General features: G+C 54.0%; 1 protein-coding gene across 1 annotated transcript; it reads right to left on the reverse strand.

Annotated features, from left to right (window-relative positions):
• Positions 1-237: 237 nt before the first annotated feature.
• CBX6 (chromobox 6) lies at positions 238-11,904 on the reverse strand. Its single transcript, XM_016939189.4, has 5 exons — positions 10,857-11,904; positions 10,637-10,680; positions 10,427-10,492; positions 10,215-10,281; positions 238-5,957 (listed from the first exon to the last, which is right to left on the reverse strand). Exons 1-5 carry the CDS (start codon positions 10,923-10,925, stop codon positions 4,965-4,967), a joined length of 1,239 nt encoding a protein of 412 aa, XP_016794678.1. The 5' UTR covers positions 10,926-11,904; the 3' UTR covers positions 238-4,964.
• Positions 11,905-21,867: the final 9,963 nt, after the last annotated feature.

The raw sequence follows: 21,867 nt of genomic DNA on the forward strand, positions 1-21,867 counted from the left end.
CTCACCTACCCGTTATTCTCAAGGGTCCAAGAAGTGGCAGGCATCTCTTTCTCCCACTGAGGCACATGTGAGCTGGGGGAGTGTGGGAGATAGGAACCGGGAAGCAAGTGAGTGCCAGCGGTGGGACAGGGCTTCCCCCTGTTCACCTGTCACTGGAGGGACATGGGCCTGCTACTTTTGAAAAGCCAGTCACAGCTGGAAGAAGACACAGACACACCCCAACCTAGGGGCTAGGCCTCAGCTTCGGAATGTGACAATTTATTTGGGGGGTAAAAGAGGCTTTTCACCCCCCTTTCCTGGCGTTGATACAATATTGAAGAGCAGCAGAACAAACGTACAAGACAGAGTAATCGGCACAGACCCACCCCTCCCCCGGAACCGCCGAATCCAGAATGGAGCCCAAACCCACACCCCCAACTAAGCGTCTTCTCCACAGGGGGAGGGGCAGGGTGGACTGGGGGACCTGCCCCCCATGCTGGGGCGGCACCTCCCTTTTCCATCTCCTGCCAACCCCACTCTTTTCCCATCTTTGACCACTGGAGGCAAAGTTTAGCCAGCTGGGAGCTGGATGGTTGAACCACATACAAAGGCAACAACACTTCATTTTAAAAATGAGAGAAAAAAGAGACAGTGCCCCTCCCCAAATATAGAGCTATATATGTATATTTTATATATATAGAATTCATTCGTGCACAATTCATTAAATGAACTTCTCAAAAATTAAAAAAATTATAAGATACGTATTTCTTTAGGCCTTTGTGTTTTTAAATTAAAACCAACAAAAAGAAGTCTCCCTCTCCACTCCACCCAGCAGCAAGGGCAGCCGGAACGCTTCGCTCCAGCTACCTGGCCTCCTGCAAGAGGGTTCCCCCATGAGACCGTTAGTCTCTCTTTGCCTGGCTGACTACCTGCATACAGTAGGCACTCACTGCTGGAGTGAGGCACTGACTCCTCCAAAGATTGCAGGGGGCGGAGGAGGGAACCACGAAGGCCTGGGAGGGGGCATCTTTGGCCCCCACTAACCATCTCCCTATTTCTGCATCCTGGTGACTGTCAGCAAGAGATGAGTCGGGGAGACCCTCTCCTGGAGTTCTAGCCCCTAATTCTGGGCTTTCTATATGAGAGGACATGCAGATAGGGAAGAAACTAAAACCTTTCAATGTCTTCCTTTTTTCTTTAAAAGTGTTTCCTCAAACCATCCCCATCCCAAAGAGGCCGCCTTGGGCAAGTGCATGGGAGCCCGGAAGTGGAACTGACCAGGTGGGGCTCCACTGTCCTGTGTGGGCGAAGTGCAAAAAAAAAAAAAAAAAGAAAGAAAAAAGAAAAACAAAAGAAAAAAGAAAAACCACCACAAACCAAAACAACAAAATGACACAGAAAAGTGGGCAAAAGGGGGATGTGTCCTCTTGGGTCCCCATAGGCCAGAGAGGCTGGTAGCAGTCCAGCCCCCGGCCAACCCAGCTCCCTGTTGGGGCTGACCCTCCAGCCTTGGGCAGGCCCACCGGCCTGGCTCTTCTCCAGGACCTCCTGGCTCAGGGGCTCGCGGCCAGTCTTGTGCTGGCTCCAGGGCCTGGGCCCTGCCTTTTAAAGGGCTTTTCCCCATAGGCCAAGGCATCCTGGGCCCCAGTCCCTGCCGCATTCCCCCAGTGAAGCAGCTGCGCTTCTCCAAAACCATTTTCACCTCTTCAAAAAGGGCCATCCCCCCAACTCTGTCCGCCTCACACTGAAGTTGGGGACTTGATCATCACCTCTTCCCAGGTCATAGGAAGGATGAGGCTCATTTTGACCTTGACCCCTTTGCAGGGTGAGAACAAAGAGGGGTTGTGGGCAGCTGGGGGCCCCAGTACCAGCAACCTTGACCCCCCACCTGGTACTGGGCAGCTGCTCTGACACCAGCAGCGCTTTCTGAAGAGGGCTTGCTGCCCAGTATACCCATTTCACAGAAGGGCAAACTAAAGGTCAGAGTGGGGACCGAGACAGGGATGGGTCCCAAATTACCGTCTCAAACCAGAGACACCAGACCTCACCTGTTTCCTATGATACTTGGGTGGGGAGGGGGCGCACTTAAGGGGAGATGACGGATGCCCCAACCAATATTGAACGTAGGAGGAAATTGGGCTCTGGGGGTTATTTCACATACAAAAATAAAGCAAACCAGATTGCAACTTCTGCTTGGTAATTAGGCAAATGGAAAGCAGCAAGGGTGGACGAGGGGCCCATGGAGGCTGATCTCCCAAGGGAGGCCGATCCGTGCAAGTGTGTGGGAGGCGGGGGTACTAGAGAGGGGAGGAAGGAGGCCTCCGCTCACCCTTGGTCCCATCCACTCGGGCCCCCATGGGCACTGCCCACCTCAAGGCGGTGTGCCTGGTGCCTCTTCATGCACCAAGGCTGGCCCGGGCTGCTCCACTTGGAGCTCAGGCCAGCAGAAGCAGACCACCTGTGGCAAGGGAAATGCATTCCCTCTCCCCAGCCACCCCCAGGGCCCAGCTTCTTGCCTCCTGAAGCCTGCATCCCCTTTCAGGCCAGGGAGGCTCAGAGAGGTCGTGGGCTTTAGGGTGACCCGTGGGGAGGGAGGTCTCCCCCATAGGGTGGCGGTGGTGGGGACCAGATGGCCCAACAACTGGGAAAGGAACAGAAGGGGGCAAGAAACCAAACTGCCCACTCACCAGCCCCCTGGAGAAAATCACCAGTGACAACCCCCACCCTCCCAAACCTCAGCTTGCCGGGACCTGCAGCTTGGGTTAGCTCCCGGGGACCCGCTGTTGTCCTTCCCTTTGAGCAAGCATGGGTGTGGAGATCTGGGTCCAGGCCCTCTCCACAGTGCCTGCGATGCCAGGGGACCTGCCAGCTGGGCCCAGGCCTCCGCCCCATCCTGACATTGCCACCTCACCTGTGCAATCACTGCGTTACTATTTTTTCTTAAATATCTCTTTCTCCCCCCACCCCCCCATAGGAATCCCACAATATTTTTTTCTATTTCTTTTTTTTCCTCTTTTTTTGTTTTTGTTTTTTTGCAAAACTAATTCTTTCACTTTCCTGTCATAAAATCACCTCTGAAAACACAACTTCTTTACAAAAAAGTCACGAATGACACGAACTCTCAGGAAAACACATTTCTATGGTCTCTGGAAACACCTGTAACTGGCACCCAGGTGGTCACTCACCTGGGGGAGGGGGTCAGGGGGAAATCACCTCCAAGGACAGAGGAGAAATACCAGCCCTTATTTGGGGGAAAAGCCAATTGGCACTTGGACGGCCACAAAGCCAACACACAGGGCAGGGTAGGGAGGGGCCGAGGAGTATCAGCCCCCGCCCCAACCCTGCGAGGGTCCCCGTTCTACATCCCGGGGAGGGGAGGGCTAGGGCCACGCTGTGGGCCCTGGCAGGGAGATTGGGAAGGAAGGCAGCCTCCCATTCTTAGGACCAAAGGCGCTGGGGTTCTGATCGGCCTCCTGCCAACGTGCTTCTGAGGGAGGGGCCCATGGCAGCACAGCCAGGAAGCCAGCTCCAGCCACGCCTGGAACACGCCACCCACGCACAATGGAGACCCGGGAAGTGGCCCAGGGCTGGCCAGCGGGGCCCCGGTCCCAATCCTGGGACCAACACCCTCATTCTCCTGGAGAACACAGCCCCTCTGGTCTCCCCTTTGCCTGCCTGCCCTCCCAGGGCCTGGCCTAAGGCTGGGGCTGTGGCCTCTGCCACTGGCACGGGTGCCTCAGCTCCCAGGCAGCAGAGGGAAACAGAAGCTGCCCAGGACACGGGGAGCCTCCTTTGCTTCAGGCAGGCTGGGCTGTCAGAAAGCCTCCGTGGTCAGAAGCAAAAGAGGGGCTGGGACAAGCCGGGAGGCCCTCGGGAATGGATTCTTCAGCATCCTCCCCAAACACTGGGAGGAAGGGGGAGCTTGGAACGGGGTCTCCCTCTCTATCTCGGTCCCCACCATGATGTGAAGTGAAGGTCCGACAGGTTGGGCTGACCACCCCGAGGAGGGCAGGGGGGTGGGGGGCACGGTGCCCCCAGCACACCTGGGCCAGGAGGGGAGGCCTGGTGACTTCCACAGCAAACCTCCAGACCCAAGCCTGGTCCCCAGGCCTACTGAGGCGAGAGGCAGTCCAGGCCTTCAATGCCCCTGTTCAAAGGAACTGTAAAGGGTGCCACCCGGCAGCCTGGGGCCTAGCACCCAATGCACGTATGAACCCACGGACAAACACAGCGAGTGGGGCAGACGCACAACTGGAAGTTTCCACGGCAGGTTCTGGTAGCACCTTTGGTCAAGAACTGAAGGGGCCTTTAGATGCGGGGAGGCTGTGGCCAGGCGCACCCTCTGCCAGTTCCTCCCACCGTTGAGGGGGTTAGGAAAGAGCCAGGGCTGGGGCAGGGCATAGGGGGTCTACTTAGGCCTCGTCCAAAATCGAGCAGGGAAGACCCCGCCCTGGCCCAACTTCTGATGCCCTGGCTGATGTGGAGGGAGGAGCCGAGTCAGGCCTCATCCTTGGCCTCTGCCTGGGACTTTGCCAAACAGGCAGGAAGCCCTCCTCCTGCCTAGGCATCTGCAGGAAGGAAAGGGACTGTGTCCACCCTCGGTGGGGGTCTCCTAAGGGCCCCACAGCTGCCAGGTTAGCACCGAGAAATCAGATGCCGCACAGGAGAGCAGGAAGCAAGCTAGAGAGACAGGTGGGATGTGGAAGGGGCAGAGGAACCCTAGTTTCTAGGGCTTTCCAGAAACCACCCAGTGGGCTCTACCATGCATGGGCAGGGGGTGTGCCCTTCCCCTGCCCCATTCCAGGGTGGCCCCTACCCCCGGCTTTCTGGGACCCCAACTACCCAGCCCCATCCCTGGGTCAACACCGAGCCATTTGAGACAAGCAAAGCACAGGGAGAGAGGGCTGGGGGCAAGGGTGGGGTGGGAGCAAGAGTATGACTTCGGGCAGGAGGGCCCCCCCAAGCCCCCCTCCTTGGTAGCCCCCTCACTTGCTCGCCCCAATGCTGCCACCGCCCCCAGCGGCGCCTGCTACCCCAGCAGCCACCTTCTCGAAATCCTCAGGGTTGCAGAATTCCTTGATTGTGACCGTCAGGAGGTTGCTGGTGACATCGGTGACGACCACATTGGAGCAGGGTGACATCTCGGGGCGCCAGTCCCCAGCCTCGGGCTCGGAGGAGGCACCGGCGGGCTCAGGGGCCGTGGGAGGTGCCGGGCCGGCAGCAGCTGTGACCTCAGGCGGTGCCCGCTTGCTGGTGGCTGCCGACTCGGGAGGGAGGGACAGGTCGAGCACCTCCGGCTCGCGCCAGCTGGGGGCGGATGGGCTCACGGTCTCGGGGAGGAGCTTGGGGGGCGTGTCGTCGGGGTCAGAGGACTGTGGTGTAGGCGAGGGGCAGCCGGAGGAGCCAGAGCTGCGGGCGTCGTAGGGGGCGGCGGGGGCGGCCAGAAGCAGCCCAGGGCCCGGGGCTGAGGCCTCAGCCTTGCCGGGGGACGGGGCTACCAGGGGGGCGGGCGGAGGCTTGTACAGCGCAAAGGCGCCGAACTTCATGTGGCGGATCTGTGTACGCAGGACGCTCTCGCTGAACTTCTTGCTCTTGCCTATAACGCGGTTCCGCGAGGGGACTTTGGGGCGGGCCAGCGCCCCGGCCCCCTGCCCGGCGCCCCCGCCGCCAGCGCCCTTGTCGATCACCTTCAGGTTCAGGATGATGCGGTTCCGCTTGGGCTCCCGCGGCTTCACCTTGCGGTTGATGATGCGCACCGTCTCCGAGAAGGGCGAAATGGGCGGGCGCAGTCCGGGGCTGCCCCCCTGCGGGTCCGGGCGGGGCAGGGGACGGCGGGACATACGGTGGCAGCGGCGGATGTCCTTCTTGAGCCGGTGCACGGCTGCGCTGGAGTGCAGCTTGGGCGAGGAGGCACTGGCGCTCGGCTTGACAGAGAAATGCACATCACTGATGCGGAGGGCCTCGGCCTGGGCCCGCGCCTGTGGGCAGAGGGAGGGGTGGGTGGGACCTCAGGGTTGCCCGCTGACCTCCCCTGGATGTCCCTACGCCAGCCAGCCCTAAGTAGAGCCTCTCAGCCAGCGATCCCGAGAGCTATGACCTCGACTTAGAAAAGGAAACAGAGGTTCAGAGATGAAGCAATTTGCCTCTGACTCCAAGGTCAGAGTCAGGACACCCTTGTCCAGGCCCAATTCCAAAACTGTGTTTTTCTACCACCCACCACCTCTGCTAGCTCCACAGAGGGCCCTGGGCCACTCCATGGCTGCCCTTGCTGACACGGAGGAGTGTCGACAATTGGGACACAATGTCGGGAGGGCAGCCGTTTGCTCAGAAGCCCCTGCTAAACCCCTGCTCTGTGGCAGATCCAGCCCAAGCGGGGACTCCTCCACGGACTCATTCGTGGTGACAGAAAGGAGGAGGTGGGTCCTCCCTGCTCCCCCGCACCAAGTCCTGCTGAGCCACCATGTCCCCAATGCCCCGTACTCTCTCGCCTTCGAGCAGGCTGACCTCCGGCTCCAGCCTGCCTCCTCAGCTGGCCAGCACCTCAGCCACCATACTTCCCTGGATAGGTCTCATTTACTTGTCTGCCCAGTGCCTGGCTCAGAGTGAACTGGTACCAATGCATCCCAAAGCCTGGGCTGGAACCCAACCCGGTCAGATGTGAGTTTGGTGGGGATAGGCCTAGAAGTGGGCCCGACCACCGCCTATTCTCTGTGCCAAGATGGTCTGGGGCAGGATGGTGGTGCAGAGGTCGTGGGCAGCCAGGAATACTGCCCCAGGCTCCCAGGCCTCTCCTTCCAGCTGTCCTTCCAGGCATGAAATCTCTCTAAAGCCGCAGGGCTCTCAAGAGACCCCAGGTTCCAGTCCAACCCATCCGTTGTCAGATGCCACTAAATGGAGAGAGGCTAAGGGACTCCTAAGGCGATGTAAGCTGTCTGCATGGCCAGTCCTTTCTTTACTAAGGAAGGTACTGAGGTGCCAGGCACCAGTTGCTTGGGGTTACAGCGGCACATGCACAGACTCTCCCCTGGAGAGCTGCCCTATTACAGGGAGGATGGTGGGCAGCGGGAATATGAAGTGATTTCATGCAGGGAAAGAACCACAGAGCCCAGAGAAGCACAGACCCCAGGCTTGGAGAATGAAACATCAAAGCCTGGCCCTGACACCTAAGTAGGAGAAAGTCCTGGTCCTTACTGAGCCCTGACTGCACCCCAGACAGTTCCAGAGGCTGCGGTGGCCTGCTAAGACAGACAGATGGTAGAGGCAGAGAGTCCTCTGGGCAAGATCCCAGTGGTGTGAGAAGATGGCGAGGAGTCACAGGACTGAAAGCAAGGGCTGGGGACAGAGGCTGGGGTGTGTGTGGGGTGCCACAAGGGGCGTGGGTTTTACAGATCCTACTGGGGCAGGGAGGCTTGTTAGGTGATGGCTGCCCTCAATCTAGGTGGGAGATGGTTGGGACCGAGAGGAAGGCCATGTCCCCACGGTTGGTCTGTGAGGTCCATGAGGGTGGGATCTGTTGTGAGGTCTCTCTACCTCCCACTCCCCACAGCATTGGATGCTTAACTAGTACCTGGAGGTAGCCCATATGCCCCTCAGACAAGACTAGATTACCATTTGATCACAACTCTCAGGAGAGATGTTTGCTGGCTTATTTGTTGGCTAAGCAAGGATGTCTTCATTTAGAACGTGGCGTTCACCCCCATGGGAGAAGGGACTGTGACTCCACCTGGTCCTCCCAGCCCAGGCTGGGGCCTCCTGGGGCTGCTTGGTTAACAGTCCCTTCCGCCACTAGGCGGCAGCACATGAAGCCGGGCCTGCCCATGCCAATGCTGCCAGCCCAGCTCCCAGGGATTGGGCCCCTCAGACCCCTTCCCACACAAAGGCAGGGAAAAGCCCAGGCTTTTTTGGCGTGGTAAGCAGACATTCTGCAGGTGCATCCCCACACTTTCTGACTCTCAGAAAGTGTTTACTCCCTCTGCAAACTGCCTGAGCCTCCTGACTTCTGCAGTTATGCTTCCAAGAGTCCAGTGGTGACGGACTGTTCCTGGGGGAGGGGCAGAGTGTGGGCAAATGGCAGGCCCGGAAAGAAACCCTGGCTCAGTGAGTCTCCTTTCCTTATCTGCTCAACCATCACAGGGCCTACTACGGGCACTCCTGTGATGATCAGAGAGTACATGGCACCTGCTCAGCACAGTGCCTGGCACGCAGCAAATAACGGAACAGACCTACCCATGGGTGGTGGACTTATAAGCAGTGATCTTTTTCCAATGTATGCTTGGCATACACTGACATTTCTTACTTTATACTTTCTATATATTACTATTTTTTAAAGGGTTTACCCTTCCTCTTCCTCCCCACATAGAGAACTCTTTGAAAGTGGGACCTGGGTCTGCCTGATGAATTAAAAATAACTGTAGCCAACATGCTTATTGCACCCTGACCAGGTGACAGGCATAGCTCTGTGGGCTTGGCAAGCACCGTAGATGGTGTGAAGGTTCAAGCACCTGAACTCTACCATGGCCTCTCCCCATGTCTGTGGGCAAGTTACTGGACACCTCTGGCCCTGTTTCCCCATGCGTGAAACAGGGAGGATGGAAGCTATCTCATGGGCTCCTGTTTGCTTCAGAGTAGTTCCTGGCAGAAAGCGCTGAGTGTAATTTGCTGACTCTGCCATACTGCCTCTCAGGGAGCCCCAGAACAATGTGTTCAGCCCAAGCTAATCTCCATAGCCCCTCACAAACATCCACATCACTCTCAGGCTACCTGTTTCTTAGGGTCCAGATAAAAAAGTCCTACTATCTGCGTCTCTATCCCCTGCCACGCCAACTCTGCAGCCTTCATAGTTTCCTGTGTGTGTCTGCCTTCCCCCTTTAACCTGACATGGACTCCTCAAGGCACAAGATGAAGAAAAGGAGACAGGATGAAGCCAGGAAGCTGGACCTTGGGTAAGTCACTTTCCCTTCCTGGGCCTTGATTTTTTATCTGTGAAATGGGGATAATACTCCTTACTTCTTGGAACTGTTGAAAGAATTAAAGGAGATAATCCATGTAGGGGCTCAGCCCTGTATTAGGCCCACAGCCAGCTCAGGAACCAAAAGAACTACCAAGAAAAAAAGGCGTTCTGTGTATCAATGCTCATGGTCATACTCGCTTCGCCGCTAGAGGGTGCCCCGGCTGCACTGAGAGGCTGTCACACAGCCCACCAGCCTTCCAGCTGCTCCGCCCATCCCTCCCCAAGAGAAGCATCAGGGTTAAGGTTACTCCCTGGATCCCCTAGGATGTGCGTCGCTTGAGGGTGGGGGTTATAAAAATATGAAATTCTGGAAACCAACATTTCTTTCACTTCTGCTTCTCTTCTCCGAAAAACAGTCCTCCCACAAAGTCACCGGCTGTCGGGTGGGAGGGGGCCCTGAGGCATCCGTAGCACTACAGGAAGACAGGGGGCCCACTGAGTCCCACCTGCAGCCGTGCCTGCCACCTAGGGCCATCTTGCCCTTCCTTTCCCAGACTCTGTTTTTCCTTGTCAAAATAAAATAAAAACCCAAATCCTCCAAGATGGCTTCCTCTGGAAGTTCTTCCCTCCCTAGCAGAGGCTAATATGCTATGCTCTCACTCCCACATCCCCATCCCCCAGAAATGGACGGGAGTGGGGGGAAACTGAGGCTCAGAGCCCTAAAGTTAGTGGCCCAGCCTGGGTGATAAATTCAAAGTGAAATGATTTGAGGTCAAATTCAAGTTGGATCCCCAAGAAAGGAGGGGAGCCATGAAGAACAAATCCTGAAAGACGGAACGGGGGAAGCTGGGGGCAGGGAGGCAGGTGGTCCCCCAAATCCTCTCCTTGTGCCCTGCCAGGAGGTGGGACCCCACTCACTCTACCCCTGGGTTCCAACTCCCAGCACAGTCATAACAGCTCAAACAAATGCCCCCTTCCCATGGGCATCCCCCACCTGCCTCAGCCACCCCCTTTCCTGGAGCCCTAAAGGCATCCCCAGCCCCTAGTTTCAACAGGGAGGATTATCCCCAGTCCCAGGACCCTCTTGTTGAAGCTGATGCTGGCTAAGGCTTGCCATCAGGGGCTTCTGGGGGGGGGCTCACAACCACCCCCTGCCCAGCTGGGGCCCCTCTGAAAAGGCCCGCCCGCTTGGGCGGCCGCGTATCTGTCCCTCCCTTCCAGGCCCCGTGCTGTGCCGGGGCTGGGGGCCCGAGAGGGGGATGCTGCTGGGGCTGGGCCAGGTTACCTTCAGGAGGAAAGTTTTGGGTTTGGGTCCCCTCTTCTTGGGCCCATACAGCTCACGCTCCCTCTCCCTGCGGCCGAAAAACACCAGAGGTTAAAAAGAGCCCCTTCCCGGGCCCCACTCCGCGCTGCCCTTCCCGGCTCTCCCGCTTCCCCGCGCGGCGCCCCAGCCAAGCCTCGGCCTCGCAGCCCCTGCCAGCTTCCCCAACAACTCACTTTTGCTCGAAGGCTGCAATGAGCCGCGAGTCCAGGATGTTCTCCTCGGGCTCCCAAGTGCTGTACCTGCCGAGTCACAAACGCACAAAATCAGGATGAAGACCAGAGAGGGACAGGCACGCGGCGAGAGCAAGAGCGCGCACCCCCACCCCAGGCCCCGGTGCCCGCTGCCTCCCCTCCCGCGACGCCCCCGGACCCCGCGACACTCACTTGATCGCCCACCCCTTCCATTTCACCAGGTACTCGATGCGTCCCTGAAAAACAGAGGGGAGAAAAACGGGAGTGGGGGTGGGGAGGATGCGGGGACGCGAGGAGGCGGCGGCGCGGGGCTGGGCGAGGGAGCCGGGCTAGCGGGACCGCTTCGCCCCGAGGGCCCCCGGCCCCGGCCCCGGCTGCGGACAGCGGCGGCCCGCCCCGGGCGGCGGCTCACCTTTCGGATCCGCCGTTTGATGATGGATTCGGCCGCGAAGACCCGCTCGCCCACTGCAGACAGCTCCATCTTGCTCAGCGGCACCCACAGCCCATAATACTCCCTGCGCCCGCGGCCGGTGCGGCACCGCTCGCGCACGCGCCGCAGCGCCCAGGCCCCGGCGGGCGGGAGCGCGGCGGGGCGCGCGCTCGCGTTCCAGCTGCGGGCCGTCACGTGATCCTCGCGTCTGGCGCGCGGTTACCACGACCTCCCCCTCCCCCGGGGCGGTTGCTAGGGAAAGTCGGCGCTCGCGGGGCGGGGGCGCGCGCTGGCTCTTAAAGGGGCCGCGCGGGCGGAGGGAGCAATTGCCGGCCGACCCGATGGGTGCCCGGCTTGTGGGCACGCTGCGGCCTTACGCTTATCACCCCCCGTCACATCTTGCCGGCGCCCGATCGCTGACACCCTCTCCTTGCCTCTTAATCCCCACGCGAGTCTCGCCAGGCCCCGGGCGGAGAAGGGCTGTGGAGCCCGAGTCTCGCCGCCACCGCGCATCTCCCGCAGCAGCCTGCAAACAGTTAAATATGATGCAGCAGAAATGCAGTTGCTGTTGCCTTGCCAGGCCTTGCGGGAATTTCTTTAAAACATCGCCCCCCACCCATTATTTATGTATTCGTGGGAGTGTGGTTTTGTAACCAGTTCAGAAGAGTTAAAACAAAAACGCCACCGCAGGAAGGGGGTGTGCGGCGAATGGGGCCGAGGAAGGCCGGAGTGACCGTGGGCATCTGTCTGCGGCCGGGGTCTCGGGCGGCACCTGTCCTCGCCCAGGAGACCGGGGAGGACTCGGCGGGGCCGGTGTGGCAGTGGGGGAGGGAGAGCGACCGCGGGCAGGAACGGGCTCCCCGCACCCCGCCTTGGGCCCACAGCGGGTCATCATCTGGTCATTCGGCAGAAACCGCCTTCGCGGTCATATCTGTGTTTTCCGATTCCCAGCACCCCTCCCGGCCCCCCGACCTGGCCGCGTCCCTCTCCCCGCCCGCAGCTGCGCGAAGCTTCCGCCATTGCTCTGGGGAGCCCAGATCCCAGCTTCCCACTTGAGGAGGGGCGGGGGATCGAGCTGGGGCTGTCCAGGAACGGACACACAAAAAATAGCCCTGCCGCGCAAAACGCTCCACTTTTTAAATGTTGAAATTACTTGAACTTTATTTCCCATTATGTTAGTAGTCTTGTTCTTTGTAAAACAATTTTAAAAATACAGATAAAACAACTGTCCATAACCCCCATAAAACCATTGTTAACATCTTCACCAATCTTCCAGCCTCTGCTCTATGCGTACATAAACTCACGTACACCTATGTATGTATGTATATACATACACATTGTCTGTAGATTTAATTTTTTAACAAAATGGGATCACGCTATTCACACTGTTCTGGAATCTGCTTTTCTCCCTTAATGCTATAAAGTGGACATCTTTCAGTGTCATTAAATACAGATTTCACCATCCTTCCGGTGACCACCTTGGGGCTGAGATGGGGTGGGGAGGAAGGGGGATTGTGAAGAGTCAGGGTTGTGTCTTGCGAACATCAATGGCTCATTAGGAAATATTTTTACGTTTCTGTGCTACAATGCCAATTCTTGGGTTTCAAATCCACCATAGCAAAATGTTAGTCTTTTTCTCCCAGCAGATTTGTCCAATTATTACCTTGAGAGAAATCCCTCTCCTCACTTAAATTCAGTATGTTCCAGGGAAACAGCTATTTGCTGGCCAGCCCAAGGTGAGCTGCTGTGGTAAAAATAGAAATGTCCTCCTGGGAGACGTGGGTGGTGGTGGGTGAGCAGGTGAGAGGAGTGGGTATGACAGTGTGTGTGTGTTCAGGCTGACGGAGACAGGTGGGGGATGAAGCAGGTGAGTCCACTTGTTGATTCATTCAGCAGTGTTTGTGAGCCCTTGTGAAGCACCAGGCTTTGTGTGAAACCATCAGGAAACAAAGGTGCCCCAGGCTGAGGAGCTGTCAGTGGGGTGAGAAAGGCACCTGTCACACAGTGTGACTAATGCTAGAATAAAGGTGTAGGAGTTTCGTGTTGCTGCTCTCACAAATTAACACAAGCTCAGTGGCTTAAAATGACTCAAATTTGTTATCTGATGACTCTGGAGGCGGGAAGTCCCAAATCAGTGTTACTGGGCCCAAGTGAAGGTATCCTCAGGGCTGGTCCCTTTTTGGAGGGTCAAGGAGAGTATCTGTTCCGTGCCTCATCCAGCTTCCAAATGTTGCTGGCATTTCTTGGCTCATGGCTTCATCACTCAAATCTCTGTTTCCACGATCCCTTTGCTCACTTCCTGCTTCTTTCTTTCTTTTGTTTTTGTTTTTGAGATGGAGTCTTGCTCAGTCACCCAGGTGGGAGTGCAGTGGCACAATCTTGGCTCACTGCAACTTCTGCCTCCCGGTTTCAAACAATTCTCCCAGTCTCAGCCTCCCAAGTAGCTGGGATTACAGGCATGCGCCACCACACCTGGCTAATTTTTATATTTAGTAGAGATGGGGGTTTCACCATGTTAGCCAGGCTGGTCTCGAACTCCTGACCTCAAGTAATCCGCCCGCCTCAGCCTCCCAAAGTACTGGGATTACAGGCGTGAGCCACCGCACCTGGCTTCTGCCTCTTTCTTTTAACGACACCTGTGATTACATTGGGTCTGCCCAAAAAATTGAGAATGATCTTTCCGTCTCAACCTCCTCAACTTAATCAGATCTGCAAAGACCCTCTTACCATAGGGTAACATGGATGGTAAGTAAGGTATCCTATCCACAGGTTCTGGGGGCTAGGGCATGGACATCTTTCGGGGAGGCATTATAAGCCTGCCACAAGAGTCTGTACAGGATGTCTTGGGAGTGGACATAGGGGAGCAACCTACCACGTGGAGGTGAGGCTGGGAGGGCTTCTCAGAGGTGGAGACCTCTGATTTGGGGCCGGAAAGACAAATGGGAATTGGCCTACCAGTGAAGAATGGGAAGGGTGTCCCGGGTGGAGGTGTCAACTTGAACAAGCACATCAGAGCCTGAGAGTGTGTTTTGGGGATGGGAAAGAAGTCTGCTATGGCATGGGTTGGGGCAGTACGGCAAAGGATGGCAGTGGAAAGATGGGTTGGACTAAACTTGGGAAGGGCCTTGAATGCTGGGTAGGTTTGGACTTTGTCTCAGGCAGTGGGAAGCGTGAGGGAGTTTTGACTAGAGGAGGGATGTGATGAGATGAAGTGGGAATTCGGGCAGCCAGGCTTGGGTCCCTTTTCTTTCGGTAACCGTGTGATGTTGTACAAGTCCTTTTCTACTCTCTGGATCTTAGTTTTTCAACTTCAGAAATGGGGGAGGAACTGGCCCTTTTTCGTGCTCCATATTTTTTGGCAGGTGACTTTTTTTTTTTTTTTTTTTGAGGCGGAGTCTCGCTTTGTTGCCCAGGCTGGAGTGCAGTGGCGTGATCTTGGCTCACTACAACCTCCGCCTCCCAGGTTCAAGTGATTCTCCTGCCTTGGCCTCCTGAGTAGCTGGGACTACAGGCGCGCCACCTTGCCAGGCTAATTTTTGTATTTTTAGTAGAGACGGGGTTTCACTATGTTGGCCAGGCTGGTCTCAAACTCCTGACCTCGTGATCCGCCCGCCTTGGCCTCTCAAAGTGCTGGGATTACAGGCGTGAGCCACTGCGACCAGCTGCAGGCGACTCTTTTGAAAATCTGTTATTTCCAAGTCATCCCAAAATTTTGGAGAGATTTATGGACTTCTCACATGCTTTTCCCTTGTTTATGAGCACCTGGAGAAGATAGTCTCTATTCTATGAGAAAAAAATCCCCTCCACCTCTGACAGTTTATAGTTCTGAGGTTTGGTGTAACATCACAAAGGAAAAAAATTGATCTCTTAGCCTGTGTGAGTTGTTGCCCAGACAGAGGGCAAATCAGTTTCCTATGAAATTGTGAACCAAAACTATCTGAGACAAGTCTCAATCAATGTAGAAAGTTTATTTTGCCAAGGTTAAGGACATGCCCATGACATAGCCTCAGGAGGTCCTAATGACTTGTACCCAAAGTGATAGGGGTATAGCTTGGTTTTATACATTTTAGGGAGATATGAGACATCAATCAGTACATTTAAGATGTACATTGGTTCAGTCTGGAAAGGTGGGGCAACTCGAAGTGGGGGCTTCCAGGTGATAGGTAGATAAGAGACAAAAGGTTGTATTATTTTGAGTCTGATCAGCCTTTCACTGAGTACACAATTTACATGTGAGGAGGGTATAGGAAGAGTCACTTATGCCTCAGTCTGTCTCAGTGAATCTGCATTTTTACATAAGCAACCGGCGGAGGAAGCAATCAGATATGCATTTGTCTCAGGTGAGAAGAGAGATGACTTTGAGTTCTGTCCTTGTCCCGCATCTGTTAAGATAAACTATCAATTTACATTGCCAAGGTGAAATTCAACAGAACTGTTTTAGGGTAAAGATGTTGAGGCCCACATGGAAATTCCCTGGGGGCAAACTGTGAAGGAGATATGTAGTTTTTTAATCTTTGTAACTATCTTATTTGGGGAAAAAATGGGAGCGAAATTTGCCTGATGCAGTCTCCAGCTTGACTTAGTGATTTTTTGCGTTCAACTTTCAACCCCCCAAAAAAGGAACAACTTTCTTTCTTTTTTTGAAATGGAGTCTCGCTCTGTCGCCGCGGCTGGAGTGCAGTGGCGCGATCTCGGCTCACTGCAAGCTCTGTCTCCTGGGTTCATGCCATTCTCCTGCCTCAGCCTCCCGAGTAGCCCACCACCACACTCGGCTAATTTTTTGTATTTTTAGTAGAGACGGGGTTTCACTGTGTTAGCCAGGATGGTCTCGATCTCCTGACCTTGTGATCTGCCCGCCTCGGCCTCCCAAAGTGCTGGGATTACAGTTGTGAGCCACTGTGCCGGCCAACAACTTTCTTTTTGGCTTAGTGATTTGGGGGTCCTGAGACTTACCTTCCTTTCACCAAAAAAACCTGTAGTACAGCAAACAAAAATTTAGTGGCTTAAAACACAAGAATCTATTATCTCTCATGATTCTGTGTTTGATGGGCACTTTGGATGGTTCTCTTTCCTGCTCTTGTATAGGGTAACTGGTGTGGCCACGGTCAGAGACAAGGCCAAGGCTTGAAGCGTACGTCTGGAGTCATAGTACTGGATGCTGGCTGGGCCTCTCTCTCCTCGTGGTCTCTCATCATTCATAGTCTAGTTCAAGCTTGCTTATGTGGTTCCAGGAGTCACACAAGAAGGTGAGAGACACACAAAGCTTCTTAAGGTCTTGCCTTGGAACTTACACAACATTGCTCCCTCTGCATTCTATTGGTCAAAGCAAGTCACAAGGTATGGTGAGCAGATTTCAAGGCCACTAAGCTTCCTGCCTCCCCCAACCCAGTGTACATGTCCTGTATAATCCCCTCCCTTTGAGCATGAGAGGGACCTAAGGAACGTGTTGGGATTTTGCTCCCATGATTAGGTTATATTGAAAAAACAGGCCGGGTGTGGTGGCTCCTGCCTGTAATTCCAGCACTTTGGGAGGCCGAGGTGGGTAGATCACCTGAGGTCGGGAGTTTGAGACCAGCCTGGCCGATATGGTGAAACCCCATCTCTACTAAAAATACAAAAATTAGCTGGGAGTGGTAGTGGACACCTGTAATCCCAGCTACTGGGGAAGCTGAGGCAGGAGAATCACTTGAACCTGGGAGATGGAGGTTGCAGTGAGCCAAGATTGTGCCACTGCACTCCAGCCTGGGCAACAGAGCAAGACTCTGTCTCAAAAACAAACAAACAAACAAACAAGGTTTTGTAGACATAATTAAGGTCCTTTAGGTTGACTTTGACTTATTCAAAAGGGAGTTTATCTTGGTTTGACCTAATCAGGCGAGCTCTTTGAAAGACAATCCAGGCCTCTCCCAAGAGGAAAGGTTGGAAGCAGCGGAATTGCTCTCCTGTTGACCTTGAAGAGGCAAGATGCCATGTTGTGGAGAGGGCCATGTGGCAGGAATGGTGGTGGGTGGTTTCCAGGAGCTGAGGACCTCAGTCCTACAATCACAAGGATCTGAATTCTGTGACTAGCCACTGAGCTTGGAGGAGAACTCTGAGTTTTCAGATGGGGATGTGGCGCCAGCTGACACCTGGATTGCAGCCTGTGAGACCCTGAGCAGAGACTTCAGTTAAGCTGTGCCTGGACTTCTGACCCACAGAAACTGAAACGATAAAGGGGTATTGCTTTAAGCAATCAGTGATAGAGCGTAGCAAACTAATATATCAGGCCAGTCCAGATTCAGGAACAGGGAAAGAGACTCCATGCCTGGATGGGAGGAGTGGCAGGGTCACACTGAAAAGGGAACGCAGAGCTATTATTGTAATAATTTACCTCAAGGGTCCCTAGTTGGGACACAGCTCATGCTTAAAGCTGATGGGATCCCTGGGGCCAGACACTCCTTTCACAAAGGCACCTGCAGAATTCTGGGCATCTTACCTTTGTGACTTCTACCAGTTGGGTGTGGTTGGGACTCATGGGCTATGCCTCCATGTCCCTAGCATCAGACACATGTGGGTGCCTCATAAATATCTGTGGGACAAATCAAGGAATGAAGGTGCTGAACTGGGCTTTGCAGGGATGGGGAGTGAGGCCTTTGCCAAACAGGGTTTGTCTGCACCTGGGGCAAGGAGGGACTCAGGGATGGGAGGAGGTAGCTTTGTCCCAGGCTTCGACTGTCAGCCTGGCATGGTTGAGGCACAGAGTCTCTTAAGGCTGTGGACAGTGTCAGAATTGGGAAAGAGTACTTTAGCTCCAATCCCATTGAAGATCTATCCAAGTCCACTTTCCAGAATGGACTATCCCCTCCCTGATGCCAGAAGTCAGTGCCTTGAGCTTGGGACCACAGGCCACAGGCCTTTATTCTGTCCCTGATTTAAGGTCCTGGAGGGCTGGGGTGTGAGTTAGAATGTGGAGGGTGTGGCATCATCTGGACATTTAACTCAACACAGAGTCAACTCTGCACTTGTCTCCATCACTTAGAAAATGTAAAATGATTTTCTGCAGATGTCTTTATCACTATACACTGCACACTGCTGCAACTCAACCCATTATGTGATTGTCTTAGTCACATGTAAGTGACTTATTAAGGAAGTGCTCCCAGGGGAGATTGCTAAGGGAATGAGTGAAGCAAGATAGGAAAGGGAAGGAAGCAAGCAGAGAGTAAGGTGTCGAGCTAAAGTCCTGCAGTGGGTGGCCCCAGCCTCACGCCTCAAGGGATCTGGAGAGTAAGTTATTCCTCAATATTTGCCCCCACCCACCAGACCCTGGTTACAGGCTGCAGGGCAAGGGTATTAGGTGGGGGGAATGTTGATCCCCCAGACACGTGCTGCTTTCTGCCTCTGTCTGCAAAGTGGCTTCAGTACCCTGGGGATGGCCTTTGGAAGGAGAGCTACAGATGCTGGCTGCTGGAGGAAAGGCACATGGGTGGGCTTGGGGGGACATAGAACAGGGACCCCTGGGGATCCGAGCAGGGAACAGATGTTACTGCGGAGGGTTGAGACACAGCAGCTGAGTATGGTACTTTATAGGCTCTGCAAACTCCAAGCTGCTCCCACCCCAGGCCCTTGGTCCTTGCTGTTCCCTCTACCTAGAACAGTCCCATCTTCTCCCAGGGGTGGCACGGTGGCTTCTTCAGTTCTTTCAATCTCTGCTCAGATGTCACCTCTTCAAAAAGATTTCCTTTGATGACCTTATGTAAAGGAGCCCCAACTCCTACCCACCACCCTCTCTCCCCGTAGATGGGAAAGAAAAATAAAAACTCAGGACCCGAATTCACTATCTTCCGGACATGTCCTTGACCTTGGCATTATAAGCTTCTCAATTGATCAAGGCCTGTCTCAGACACTTTTTGGTTACAATGTCTATTTTTTCCCCTGGTCCTTAACACTATCTGGCGTTATAGGAATGGTTTGTTTAATATGACCATTTATTTAATGCCTGACTTCCTCACTAGACGCCAGGCTCCACAGTGGCAGGGACTTTGCCCATCTGGTTCCCACTTTTTCTCCAGTGCTAACACAGGGCCCTGCACACAGTAGGTATCCAATTCATATATATATTTTCCAATTAATATTTGTTGGGTGTGCCATTGAAGGGCTTGTTAAGAGTAATTTTGACCATATAACATGTATAGGGATTCAGGTCCAGCAACTGCTTGCTGCATCTCTCTCCCCCTCTCTGCAATGGGCTCTGGGAATGCAAAGTAGAAAAGATGGGATTTCTGCCCTGGAGGAACTGAGATGCTTGAAGAGATGGATGTGCACATGGATGAATTTCAGCGGTGCAACTTTTCATCATCAACCTCTTTGAGCCTCAGTGTTCTTCATGTGTAAAATGGAGATAATCATTCCTATCTTGTAGAATTCTCATGAGGATAACAACATATGATATATATCAGCATCTGCAACTGTGTTGGGCATACAGCAAGTCTGCAGTGGTGGAAGTGTATGTTTATATATGCTCTGAGCCAGTTTATACCTCAAGAGAGATGAACATCACACACAACCCCACCCCCCACACACGCACACAACGTATACACTTATATGTTTTTCTTCCACTGAAAGTATATTGGACCAATTCTAGAAATTGAAGCTGTATTGACCAAAAATAACAACAGCTAACACGTTGTACAGAACTCCTTATAGGGCTCATACCTATAATCCCACCACTTTGGGAGGCCGAGGCAGGAGGATCACTTGAGGTCAGGAGTTCGAGACCAGTCTGGCCAACATGGTGAAACCTCGTCTCTACTTAAAAAAAAAAAAAAAAAGAAATTAGCCAGGTATGGTGGTGGGCACCTATAATCCCAGCTATTCAGGAGGCTGAGGTAGGAGAATCTCTTGAACCTGGGAGGTGGAGGTTGCAGTGAGCCGAGACCACGCCATTGCACTCCAGCCTGGGCAGCAAGAGTGAAACTGTCTCGAAAAGAAAAAAAAAAAAACTCATTATGTTTCAAGGACTCTTCTGAGAGCTTTACATACAGTATTAATAATTTATTTTATTTATTTTTTCTTCTTTTCTATCTCTACCTGATTAGAGAAAAGGTATTAATAATTTGATCTCAAAAGGATCTTACAAGGTAGATGCTGTTGTTATTCCATTTTACTATTGAGGATACTGAGTTTCTATCCAAATGTGGAAGACTCAGAGGTGAATGAAACTTTTCTTCTTCCATTTAATGCCTTCCCTTATCTCTTCCTGCTGCCCAATAAGTCCAGCCACATGATGCTATTTGACCTAGGAAGCTGTGGACAAAGAAGCCAAAGACAGGAGTTCAGGGGACAGTGTGAGCCCCTGAACATGTAGAGAATAGAGACGTGTAGAGTTCCTTCTGAAACATTGCACTGTGAAATTCTGTGCCTCCAAAGACAGGCTCGCTATTTTTAGAAAGAGGGCAGCAGAGTCGTTGGAAATATGCCCGAATACGGTCATGATTGGGCAAGGGACACGGGAAACGCCAATTTTGGCAAAGGGATTATTTGGAAGTGCAGTTCTGACCAAGTCATTCCTCTGTTTAAGATGTTTCAACATTGAAGGAGCCAAAATATCAACAGTGAAAAAACCTCTCAGTGGCTCTTGCTGTCTCTAGAGGAAGCCTGAGCTCTTTCTCGTGGCAGAGCAACTCTTCCCCATGTCCCTACACCCTGTACCCTCAACCTGCACACCTTCTTCCTCGGGTCTCTTTGAACCACCTGCTGTTCCCGGGTGGTCCCCGCTTTTCCACACCTTTGTACCTTCACCTGGGATGCACCTGTGCATCTTTCAAAACTCAGTTCCGGGGTCTCCTGTATGAAGCCATATCTGGCCCTGCCGGGTAGAACTGGCCAGCCTTCCTTTGCCCCATTTGGGTGTTTATAGAGCATCAAGAACACAGGAGAGTTCTTCCTGGTGACTTGCCACCTCCCTGCAAAGCATGAGCTCCCTGAGGGCAGGGCCCCCTGTGCTGCTTGTTCCCTGGACAGGGCCTGACACTAGGTAGACAGTCAAGTAATATTTACTGGGCTTCAATCATATGCTTGTACTATTCTAGGAGCTGGGGACACAGCAGAGAACAAGACAGACAGAGTCCCTGCCCTTGAGAGTCTTGGATTCTTATGGGGGCAGCAGACAGACAACAAACACACAGGGCAAGATGATTTCAAGTCAGATACGTGTTGTGAAGAGGCTGAATAGGGATGCACAGTGGAGAGGAACAGGGCGCATGGGTGGGGTGCTCAGCATGGTGGCTGGGGCAGGCCTATAGAGCAGCCACATCTGAGATGAGACCCACACCAGGAAAAGGAGGCAGCTGTATAGATCTGGGAGAGGAGGTTTCCTAGCAAAAGGCCCTGAGGCAGGGACACACCTGGCATATCTGAGGGACAGAAGGAAGCCAGCGGGGCTGGAGCCAAGTGGACAGAGAGAGTGAGGTCAGCGAGGGAGGCAGGGCCCTGCAGGCCGTGGAGGAGAGCCTGGGCCTTGATCCAAGTACAGGGAGGAGGCCCCCAGTGACAACTCACTGCAGAGGCGAAGGGGCCTGGCACAGCAAGCTGGATGCAGAGGCTGAGCCCTGGGTGAGGTTCCGAGGGCCAAGAGGCAGATGCATTTCCAATCTGCTGCAGTGCAGCCTCCCCGATGTATATTCAGAGAGGCAACAGGCTATACATTAAAATGGAAAGAGCTGGAAACTCCCTGGAAACTCCAAGCCTGGGCACCATCTCACAGACGGGTGCCCAAGACGGAGGGAGCCATTCCCCTTTGGTCTGCTAGTTAATTAGGGCTTCTCTACAAAGACACTTGGAAATACAATGATTTAAAGAAGAGCGTTTGTTTCTTTCTTCCACAACAGTCTGGCTTGTCAGGCCAGGGGCCTCCCAGCAAGGTCTGCGGGACTGACAAGGGGTGGTCAAGGCCATGGTGGGAAAACTGACACCTGAGCAATTGCAGATAAAATCCAGGGGCACTTCTGGCTCCCAC

This window comes from Pan troglodytes, chromosome 23, assembly GCF_028858775.2.
Source record: "Pan troglodytes isolate AG18354 chromosome 23, NHGRI_mPanTro3-v2.0_pri, whole genome shotgun sequence".
In the NCBI taxonomy this organism is placed as follows: domain Eukaryota; kingdom Metazoa; phylum Chordata; class Mammalia; order Primates; family Hominidae; genus Pan; species Pan troglodytes.